Raw genomic sequence first — 12,071 nt, forward strand, 5'->3', positions numbered from 1 at the left:
ACAACCGTCTTCAGTAGATTCTACCTTCACTTGTATTGGCTCCTCCTTTATGTCTATTGATTCCCCATAATCATATTCATATCTAATCTTTATTTAAAGATGAAAATTCAAGCATTGATTAGCATAGCAACAATGAATAGCATTGGTAACATAAAAGTCAAAACCTTGCAGTCACTTTAAGTAATCTCAGTAGGCAAACAAACCTTCTACTATGACTTCTTCAAGGCACTCCTTGTCATTCACTTTAGAAGGTTTATTTTCTACTACAACCATGGGCACATCCTCATCCTGCAATTCTTTTTCCACTTGTAGTGCAGCCTCCTCTTCCTCAATTTCTGCCTTTTCCAGCTCCTCTTCTTCCTCTGAGTCATTTTCCTGTTCTAGAGAGAAAGCCACATTCAACAGATATTTTGAATAGTTTATTTTTTTTTCTAAATCACATAACAGATGTTTTTTAAATCAGCTTAGAGTTAGAGACCATATTATAAAATATAGATTCACCAATTTCAAAGGACATAAAACTAGTTTTAGAAATTTAAGGATTTTTCATTGTAAATTTTTTAGTTCCAAGTTAAGTTACATCAAAGTGTACTGAAAGGGTCAGAGTGAGTGTAGATTAGATTTGCACTGCCTCTTTCTCCACCACTCTCTCATCACAAACCCCTGTTCAAGGATTACCAATTGTCGACAGTGGGGAATGGTGGGATTATCACAGTAAAATCAACCATAATGTGGGAATAACAAGGGTCATTTCACCATGATCCATCACCATGATCCATCACCATGATCCATCACCATGATCATCACCATGATCCATCACCATGATCCATCACACACACACACACACATCATCGAAGCAACACCGCTCGTCGTCGCTGTCGTCGCGCGACCAAGAAGAAGAGGATTTACGACGAAAAAGGAAAACCTGGTTTGTACTGTAGGGGTGGGGAGTGAACGTGAGTGCCCGAAATGGTATCTATGCAGTGCTAGTTAATTGTGTTAACTCGAAATTAGCAAAAATGAATGAAAACGACTCGAAAGCCAGTTGCGAATCAGAGCCATCTGGAGGCAATCCACTGAACCGCGATGTAAACAATAAACAAAGCACCACGTGTTATGACAATGATTTCTTAGGGTTTGGTAAGTACGAAAGAAAGAACTTAAGTAGATTATTAGAGATAGAGAGAGAGATGAGCAAAAATAGGACTCGGTGGGAAAATGAAATCATGGACTTAAGAAAAGAGGTCATTGGTTTAATTGATTGTTTATCTAAGACTAACCATGAAATTTCTGACCTGAAAAAAGCTAACTTGGATCTTACAAACGAAATTAAAGAAATGAAAAGAGACATAAATGAACTGAAGAATGATAATGAAAAGAAGAAAACTAATGATAATAATAGCGAAAATCTAAAGCAGGAAGTGAACAACAAATTCCAAGAATTGACACAAAAGATCGAAGAAAACTTAGGTGGGGACAGTATCCAGGAAATTAAGAAGTGGAAAGAAAATATTGAAAATAAAGAAATTGCTTTCAAAGAAATAGTCAAGCAGCAAATGCAAGATAATGCAAAAGACACAATCATTCAAGTGATTAACGAAAAAGCAAATTGGGTCAAGGATACAGTAGATAGGAAGAAATGTATTGTGGTTTATGGGCTTAAAGAAAAACAAGGATTGGCGAGGTACATGAGAGAAAAAGAAGAAAAAGAGACAGCAGTAGAAATCCTTAATGAAATTCAGGGGGGAGATAGTGATTCAGGCACAGACTTAGAAGAGACTTACAGAATTGGTCGCTATACTAAGGATAGGAATCGACCTCTAAAGATAAAACTAAGGTCACAAGTGGTAGTAGAAGACATATTTGAAAAAGTAGGTAACTTGGCAAAGAGTGAAAAATACAATAAGATATGGATAAAAAGAGAAATGAGTACTGAGGAATTAGAAAAAGAAAGGGCGCTAAGAGAAGAAGCAAAGGAAAAAAACTTGAAAAGATCGGAGACAGAATGCAAAGAATTCCAGTGGAGAGTAATAGACTTGAGATTAAGACAATGGCGCTTCAAAACGAACAAAACAAGGGAAGAAGAAACCAGGGAGAAGGAAGAAAATTAAAAGTGGCCTATACCAACATTGACGGACTAATTTCGGGACTGAATGAACTCAATGATTATCTGTTAGAAGCAAAACCAGACATAATGGGAATTGTAGAGACTAAACTAAGAGGTGAAATACCATCCACTGTTATCGGACAAGGTTTATACAACTACTGGATAAAAAACAGGGACAAGAAACAGGGAGGGGGAATCATGTTCTTGGCCAAGAAAGACCTAAAGGTGACAAAAATTGCAGAGGGCAAAGGTAATGCTGAATTGATCATGATAAAAGTCGAAGGCAAGAATATGAAAAGTAGAAAGTTTGTGGTGACTTATGTGCCTCCAAAAACAAGCGCTTGGAAAGAAATTGAACATAAAAAAATGCTAGATGACACAAGAAAATCACTCAATGAGATACTAATGGGTAAGGGTAATCTGGTAGTTATGGGGGACTTCAATTGCAAAGAAATTTGTTGGGACAGCATGACAGTGCAAGGAGGAGATGACTCGTGGGGCAATGTACTGCTAGATATGACCATGGAGTACACAATGACCCAATGGGTCCATGAAAACACAAGATACAGAAATAATGAAGAGCCATCGAAACTAGATCTAATATTTACAACAGAGCCTGAAATAGTGCATAAAGTCCAGTATGAGACACCAATTGGAAAGAGTGACCATGTACTCATCGAAACTATACTAAAGGAAGAAATAGACATAGAGAGGAACGAAAAGCATAGGAAAGGAAGACTGAGGTACAACAAAACAGACTTTACAAAACTAAAGACATTCTTCCGGAATGCAAACTGGGAAATATTTTACAGGGAAGAAACAGCAGTGGAAGAGAAATGGAATATATTGATGGAAAACTACAATGAAGGGGTAAACAGGCATGTACCAAGACAAAAGCGAGAGAGAGAGTACATTAAATGTTGGTTCAACAAAAGATGCAGTGAGGCAAAAGACAGAAGGGACAAAGCTTGGAAAAAGTGGAGAAAAGACAAAAAACAAAGCAAATGGCAAATTTATGTTAACTATAGAAATGAGTATGTTAATGTGAGAAGAGAGGAGAAAAGGAACCATGAGAAGGATATTATAGACAAATGCAAAGAGCAACCCAAACTATTCTATCTATAGAGATGGCCGAAGTCATGAACAATCACTTTAAATCTGTTTTCACCAGAGAGAAAATACCGAATTGTGACATAGACAAAAACAAGAAATCTCCCCTCATGAATGAGTTTACAGCATCACTAAAGGAAATATCAGAACATTTATCAAGGCTGGATGTCAGAAAATCACATGGCCCGGACGGTATTGCAAATTGGATTCTAAAGGAGTGCAAAGAAGAACTAACAGACAAAATACACATCTTAATAAACAGCTCACTCAAAGAAGGAAAGATACCCGAGGACTGGAAAAACGCTAACATTGTACCAATACACAAAGGAGGAAACAAAGAAGAACCCACCAACTATAGGCCAGTATCACTAACAAGCACCATTGCCAAAATTTGTGAGAAAATAATCAAGAATAGATGGGTAAAACATCTGGAAGACAATGACATATTAAACCCAAGACAATTCGGATTCAGACAAGGAAGATCATGCTCCACAAACTTAATATGCTTTTACTCAAGACTAATAGACATAGTGCAAGAAAGAAATGGATGGGCTGATTGTGCATTCCTAGACTTGCAAAAAGCCTTTGACAAAGTACCACACAGAAAACTACTAAAAAAACTGGAACACATAGGAGGAATACAGGGAAACCTACTAAAATGGATAGAGGACTTTCTGACTGGTAGAAAGATGAGAGTAGTGCTCAGAGAAAAATATTCAGACTGGAAAGAGGTGATCAGTGGAGTACCGCAAGGATCTGTGCTGGCACCAATAATGTTTGCTATCTATATGAATGACATGGATGAGGACGTGAACTGCTACATGAGCTTCTTTGCCGATGACGCCAAACTGCTAAGGAAAATAGAAACTGATGAGGACTGTGAAGCACTGCAAGAAGACCTAAATAGGGTATGGAACTGGAGTCAGAAATGGGAAGTGGACTTTAATACTAAGAAGTGTAGCATAATGGAGTTTGGAAAAAGCAAAAACAGAATATCAGGAAAATATACAATTGGAACCAAAGAAGTAAAGAAAGTAGGATCCGAAAAAGATTTGGGAGTAATTATCACGAACGACTTGTCCTATGATATACAGATTAACAAAATTGTCGGGGAGACTTACAACTTGCTAAGATCAATAAAAGTGGCGTTTACATACTTGGACGAAGACATGATGAAAAAAATATTGGTTACATTGATAAGGCCTAGATTAGAGTATGCAGCGACATTGTGGTCCCCCAGTACCAAAAAGAATATAAAGAAAATAGAAAGAATCCAAAGAGCAGCTACAAAAATGGCACCTGCACTTGCAAACCTATCATACGAAGAGAGATTGGCTAAACTGGAGTTACCGACACTGGAGCAAAGAAGAGAGAGAGGTGACCTATTGACCATCTACAGAATCATGAAAGGCACAGAGGTACTCGATAGTGAGAACTTACTTAACTGGGACAAAAGAAACACAAGAGGACATGGAAAGAAAATAAAAAAACATAGCTATAGAAGAGAACTGAAGAAAAACAGTTTTCCTCATAGAGTTTTGGACAATTGGAACAAACTGGACAATGAAATAGTATGCGCAAAAACCATTCATGAGTTTAAAAACAAACTAGACACTGCAAGATACAAAGGCGGGACAACACAAGCATAGCTCCCCTTCCCGCAAAATACAACTAGGTAAATACAACTAGGTAAATATGTTTTTGAGGTGCTGCTGTCTCAACCACATGATATTTTTCAAATTTTGGGTACTTGAAACATATTCCCTATATCTTCTAAAACATTTCTAAACATAATTAAAATGTAATAATAAAATTTTTTGGTTGGAAAATGGTTCTCAATTACTTTTACTCTGAATGATACCAACTGATCTTAATGGATTTTGTAGGTCCTTTCTAGTATTCACAGATACTCAAGAGATGATCTGGATGATGCTCTACAGCCTGTGATTCTAGCTCTATTTCCTCCAAGCTGGACGGGCATTGTCCATGCACAGTGGATTTGAGCTCTATAATTATAAAGTTGATCCTGATGTTTCCAATATTTGTCTAAGTTTGACACAAATTTCTGAATTATACCTGAGCTTATAACTCACTCAGGCAAATTACTCCAATCATTTACAACTCCTGATGGAAATCCATATTTTCTTTAAGTTCAGCTTTGCTCTGCATTTATAAATTTTCTTAGAATTACTTCTCATTACTGCTTCCTGCCTCAGTCTGAAAATACCTTTGGTAAAATGGCTGTCATGCACATTATTATCTTGTAGACCTTAATAAGGTCCCTAAGAGATCATATGACAAATACATATGACAAATAACAATGCTCCAAGTGCTGATCCTTCCAACCAGATCTTTCACCAGTGACCCTCACCCTTTGGTATCTTTCTGACAGGAAAGCTTGGACTCATGTAAGGTTGGATTCACTAATCACATAAGATGACAACTTCTACCATAAGAATTTGTGCAGGACCTTATCAAATGCCTTCATGAAGTCGCAATATATGTCTACTGATCCTGTGTCAATGACCTCCATCCATCTGTCTATACATTTCATTAATTGCAAGAGCATAAACCTTCTGGTAATAAAAATATATTGTTTATTACTAAACAATCTGTTTTCTTTCATATAGTCTATAATTCTATCACATACAAGGGTTCCATAACTTTGCTGATCAAGCTCATCAGGATAACCAGTCAGTAATTGCCTGGATCTGCACTATCTCCCTTCTTATAAAAACAGTTATTTTTGCTATATGCCAATCATAAGGTCCTACACCTTCATTATATTACATTTCAAAAATTATTTTCAAAGGTTCCAGCTAGTCGTTCATACATATATATATATATACCAAGGCCTTTTCCCCCTTTCAAGGGAGGTAGCCAAAAAGAAAAAGGCACAAAATCATTCCCACCCATTCCATCCCTAAATACACTCCACTCCCCTCCACCCTCCCTCTTATCTTAGCACCTCCTGGATGATGGGTTATCCCTGCACCTTGTCCACTGCCCTGGGTCAGAGGCAGTCTTTCATAGCTTCTCTTATAATTCTAAGGCTCAGTTCATCAGCCACACATGATTTATTATATTTCAACTTTTATATAATAATAATGATTTGTTTTTTTGTGATGTCAAGATTGTCTATTCTATTTGTAGGAGGGGCCTCTTACCAAGGTTATGCCCCCCAAAATTTACTAGATCACCAAATACAAACTTTAATAAAAAAAACAAGCTTGTTAATTTTTCTATATCAAGATCGTCTATTCTATTTGTAGGAGGTGCCTTTTACCCAGGTTATGCCCCCAAAAATTTACCAGATAACCATATCTAAAATTTAATCCAAAACAAGCTTGTGAACCACTTAAGTACAAGTCAAATTCTCATGTGCAGCATTGGCTAACATATGAATGATGCATCACACTACACACATTATAAAATATAGTCACTGTTGTATTACTCATTCTCTTTTACTCTGAATAATAATAAAAACAGAAAACATGGTCAAACCAGTTCACAGAATCCAAGGGTAACTAATGCACAACTACAAAAAATATATATATAATCAAGACACCAATGGCGGCATCCTCATGTACCCACTCATGCCTCATAATGCCTACCTAGAGGTCATCATACTGAAGAGGAACTTTCATTTTAAAGCTCGACATCAAAATAGGGCTTTTATGAATGTTTAATTAAATGAAACTTGCCATGGCATGCAATCTTCATTTATATTCACAAAGCTTTATTCTTCTTTAGATTTTCAAGTTTGAGTTACCTCGGCATAGCAACAAATATCTATCTAGTGAACGTGCTTATCTCTGAAAGAACAAAGATTTGTTTGCAACTATGTAGTATCTACAGCTTTCCTGCATCCATACAAATGTTTAGGTCCCGATGTTTCCAGGATGGTCACATTTAAAATGACTACCATCAGGTTTCCATCCAGTTGCCAATTTCATGATATGGTTCAATGACACACAGTTGTTATTAGTCCATGACAGTGGGAGGTTTTGGTGCTTCTCACGTGGCTGAACAGCATGTTCATGGAGTCTCTGCGCGATATTCTGAAAATAGTCAGAGAAGCCAGGGAGGTCGAATAGGTCTGAACCATATTTGGTCGCAAGCTGAATGACAGTACTATCAAACTTGTCAATGTCTTTCATTTTCACAATTCCTTCGTCCCTGAATATATCTTTCAATATCACACGTTTCTGTACATTTGTGGTGCAAACGTTGGTCAGCTTCCGTCGAAGGTTCTCTTCAATATGCCGCATGCACACCACGACCGTCGCCCCCGGAAAACACATTTGTAAGGCCTTCACGATAGCCTTCTCTTCATCACTACCGACGACTAGGTCAGAAAACCCAAGGGATGTATATGCAGATGAATCTCCAAGTTTTGCTTGAATGTGGGAAAAAATGTTGATATGTTTGAAATTCTTCATCCCAATGTAAAAAGAGGGGTCCCAAGAATATCGGATGATCCTGCATGGACTAGTCAGTTTTGTGTTTTTATATACAATCGTGGTCACATAGCAGGGTCCCAGGTTGAATGTTCCGTCTACACCCATTGTAGTTGTGTACTTGCCCACGTGACCATTTAAACATAAGGCACCGAGTTCTTTTATCTGTTCATTGGTATATAGAATAATCCCTTTCTTTCCCCAAGGTATGGCGGTGCTGTCTACATTAGTAGTTGCTGATGTTACTATGCGGGAAAGCCTTTCAGGCAGAAGAAAACTGGTTATTGACGTCCCAATTTGGGGTTGTGTAATGCTAGTGCTATTTTCATTAGAACTGTCCATCTCATCTATGCCCTTTACCATTTCATCGAGATTGGTTTCATGATTTTCTTTGGTTGCACATGAAGTATCCTTCACATCACAGTCAGCTAAAATACCGGTACACGTACTTCCGTGGCTGTCGAACTCCTTTAGCGTCTCGTTTGGCATGATTGGTGTACTGTGTGCCTTGGGCGGGGCAAGTTCGTCTGTGCTATCTTTTAATGTTTTACGTTGACGTTTAGCTGGTGGCATAAAGTCCTGCAAGTCCAGCAGTTCGTCATCAGAAATGTTGGTAGTGTTGGAGGTGTCGGCAAGCAAAGGCACAAAGTGATTTGGTGTCCACGTGGGCGATACTAATTTGAATTGAGTGATTCCTGTGTAGTAGGGCTTGTTTTCAACTAATTCTATTGTGGTCTGCACATGAAATTCACTCACCAAACACTCATTTCCAACAAATGCCACAGGTGCCGCATTGAAAAGACAGTTACCGTCACCGGTCATGCTGATGGGTACCCATGTGTTTGCTTTGCCCATGAGCACCTGCGCCTGCTTGTCCACGGATAACGAATCTCAGTTGAAATTTAAAGCAAAGTTTCCAGTATCGAGGGAGTCATCTCGCAGTAAAACTCGTTCCATCTTGACAGCCTCCTATAACGCTTTTGTCCCGTGGCATTTCACGAATTTCTCCAGGCGCTTTATCGATGATTCAAAGTCAAATCTTTTATTGGAGTCTACCAGGCAGCATCCCCTACAAACGTAACCTGGCTTAATTCCACCGATCAATTCATAATCTTTTTTTGTGATTCGATCACAGAACCAGTGATACCACATCCGGCATGCACTACATTGCACAGAATCTGTTAGGCAATTCTGATTGCATGTGGGACACGGCCAACTCTTGGACTGAACCATCTCTGCATCTGATGTCTTGTGTGTCTGAAGAGGTAATGTCCCCCTCCTTATACATTGGGGTATTTATACCTAAACAATCAGAAACCATTTTTGTGTTTCATCACGGTCAGGTAGTCCTTGTTTTTTTAATAAAGTGAAGTCGTTCTTCAATTGTTCTTATAGGCATAACTATAGATTTCCTTTGTTGGAAGCCATTTGATATTGAGAAAAAAATGACATTCATTCTGCCCAACTTTTAATTTTGAGTTACTGACATTTTTGAGGATAATGTATTTGATAACATTTGTGATGTGTAAAGCCCTGGGATGCTGTCAAACTAGTGCACTCTTCATATTATAATAAATTAAGCTCTTACATGTATTAGTGTTATGCTTCACTTTGATTCCAAACACAACTACATTAACACTCGTGGCCTTTTGTAGTAGGTGACTTCATGCAGATCAAGGATCTTGGTCAGTTCTGATATACACCTCATAAGGACAATCACAGGGTATGCCCCCTGGTGGCCACAAATCGCACCACTATTAGCACTTGCAGGATTAACAAGTTTAAAAGTTTTTAAGGCAGGAAATTTAAATCACTCCCAAAATTGCTGTTAGCCAAGTAGTTTAATGTTTTACTACATTTGCCTGAAATAACTGAAATTAAAGAAAATCTGTTGCTGAAACACCACTGAATAGCTATATGATAACCTAGCACTGGCCTTTAAGGGAAATGGTGTCAGTTTTGCACTGAGTCTTTGATTTTTCTTTTTTCATGTTGACCAACATTTTCACACACGCGGAGATGAGAAACAAGTACATTTTATGGAGCCTTACAGGATGGTCACTGCCAAAGCCGCTCAATGCCCCGAGAATTTTGCCCCCCTCCCTGCCCATGTTCCAGAACCAGTGGCGCCTCTGAAGTTCATACCCAAGCATACCTTTCACAATATGCAGTTATTGTGCCATTATTGTGGGTTCCTATTTTTTCTCGGATGAGTTTCCCTGCTATACCGATGTCCAAAGAAAGTCATCTGCCTCCTTTTCCAATCTTGAACATAAGGCCACGATCAATTCAGCTAAATGACTGTTTTAATTAAATCTGGAGGTGAAGGACAGTGGAGGACGGTACAAGACGGTGGAGGACGGCAATTAGTGGGACCTGAAATATCTTGCCATTCTTACATGCCCAACCACAACCGTGGTAGTTCATCACACTGGTCGGCTGCTGGTCTTTTGATTCTGGTATGGCTATCTTCAATATTCGTCTTGCAAATCAATTGAAACTTACAAGTATATTTAAAATTATTGGTATTTTTTTAGTTTCGACCATGGGCGCAATATAGCAATAGAAAATGAATTATTAATTTTGTAAATTAAAATGTATCAACGTAATATGCAATTTTGTGGGCAGAAATGAAACTAAAAAATACCTTGCTACCAGCAAATATGCTAATGAACGAAGTCGGTAGTATAGGATTGGGACGCCATCTTGTCATCTGTCAATTGATGGCCTCAGTACTTCCGAAAGTACCTCGCCAGGTACATTTTCTTGAAGGAATGTTACGGAGCGGAGATACATGCATTCCTTCAAACTGCAAGAACTTTGTATACCCCACAAGCTGAGAGAGTGGCTGAAAAGCCCACCAACGTCTCTCACGACGACAACAACGAGGATGAGCCGGATAATATTTAATTTGCAGGTAATGATTTATTTATTAAACACAAGTTAGGTTAGGTTAGGTTAGATTAGGTTAGTTTAGGTTAAATGAATTTATCATTTCATTTCTTCGACTTCGGCATCTATCATAACAAACATGGCGCACCATTCGTCCGACACGACTTCGTTACTTACACACTGTTTTAGCACCTTTTTTTTTTTTTTTCCGCTCACAAAATTGCATATTACATTGATACATCATAATTTACAAATAATTAATTTTCTATTGCTATATTGCGCCCATGGTCGAAACCAAAAATTTACCGATTAATTTAAAGCTATATTCATACCAATAGATATCTTAAACTGTGAGAAGATGATATTTAGTTTTGGGTCACCGGAGTTACATTTAAAACATTAGCCAATTAGGTTAATTTAAGAGCTATTGGATAACAAGTTTCACAATCCATGCTTGCGTGATTCTGGAACTTTACCTATTTCAATAATTTGTCACTTTGTGATTCACAGTAGCTACTGTTCCCTACAAACACTTTTACTTGTTTTTGATTGCATATGAACCCTTACCTTCTTCTGATGCTTCAGATTCTTCTGCTGCTTCGCCTTCAGTTTTTTCTGCTGCTTTGCCTTCAGTTTCTTCTGCTGCTTCACCTTCAGTTTCTTCTGCTGCTTCACCTTCAGTTTCTTCTGCTGCTTCGCCTTCAGTTTCTTCTGCTGCTTCAGTTTCCAGCGCCCCGCGCAATCTTTGAACAAGAATCAGCATTTCTGTGCTCTTTAAATTCCCAGCTTGAAGCTGTGCTCTTAATTCTGCTACCTTCATTTTTCTTGGTTCTATTTTATTCATTGCGGAAAGGATTAAGACCCTACTAGCATCCAGCCTAGGCCATGAGGGGCCAAAAATCTTCAACGTCCTCCCAAAAGAGGTGAGAGAGAAAACCAAATGATCGGTGGACAACTTCAAACATGCACTGGACAGGTTTCTGCGGAAGGTGCCAGACGAAGGTGCCTCCAGTGCCAGGCTACACCGCCATCAGTAGATTTTCTCCAAACTCAATACCAGGCCAACTGGCCCTCGCGAGGAGGGACAACAGGACTGGCAACAGCGGTAGTCCACTACGGCTGTGAGGATCGACCTCGGAACTTCACTAAGTAAGTAATTGTCATTGTTATTGTACATATTTCCCCTCACGAGCAGCAAAAATGTGTAGATATGGAGCTATAGCTTCTATATCGACAGCTCCTAAGTATTTTTCTTGTTTTCTTGATATTTCATTATAGAGCTTTTCTTATATGTTCTATTATTTCCACATTTTGTATTTCTTTATGTTCAAAGAGTCCCTTTTCCCCAGTGTTTACAGTAACGCTACAATTGCGGTCTCACTAAACGCCGACCAAATCCGACCAAAACCACACAATGACGGTTTTGCTCAAATGCATAATTTATATATATATAAAATTGCATATGGTTGCATTATTTGACCTATTTTCTTTAAAATGTGTGA

General features: G+C 38.4%; 2 protein-coding genes across 10 annotated transcripts in view; one reads left to right on the forward strand and one right to left on the reverse strand.

The window, feature by feature from the left end:
- Nucleotides 1-11,413, reverse strand: part of LOC143021925 (zinc finger MYM-type protein 1-like) — a 45,684-nt gene extending 34,271 nt beyond the window's left edge. For 4 of the 6 annotated variants that reach the window (XM_076179792.1, XM_076179789.1, XM_076179790.1 and 1 more), the window contains exons 1-2: nucleotides 11,137-11,413; nucleotides 204-380 (exon numbers count right to left, since the gene is read on the reverse strand). In XM_076179792.1, the coding sequence (XP_076035907.1) occupies nucleotides 204-380; nucleotides 11,137-11,413 (454 nt within the window). Of the gene's footprint in view, nucleotides 1-203; nucleotides 381-9,832; nucleotides 9,940-11,136 lie in introns of those variants that run through there. The other 2 variants (XM_076179794.1, XM_076179791.1) reach the window with 2 other exon arrangements.
- A 96-nt stretch (nucleotides 11,414-11,509) lies between these two features.
- LOC143021931 (uncharacterized) overlaps nucleotides 11,510-12,071 on the forward strand; it is a 95,607-nt gene continuing 95,045 nt past the window's right edge. For 2 of the 4 annotated variants that reach the window (XM_076179816.1, XM_076179815.1), the window contains exon 1: nucleotides 11,510-11,718. In XM_076179816.1, coding sequence (XP_076035931.1) covers nucleotides 11,510-11,718 — 209 coding nt within the window. The remainder of the gene's footprint in view (nucleotides 11,719-12,071) is intronic. The other 2 variants (XM_076179818.1, XM_076179817.1) reach the window with 1 other exon arrangement.

Source organism: Oratosquilla oratoria, chromosome 43, assembly GCF_046742065.1.
Source record: "Oratosquilla oratoria isolate Oo_2021 chromosome 43, ASM4674206v1, whole genome shotgun sequence".
In the NCBI taxonomy this organism is placed as follows: Eukaryota; Metazoa; Arthropoda; class Malacostraca; order Stomatopoda; family Squillidae; genus Oratosquilla; species Oratosquilla oratoria.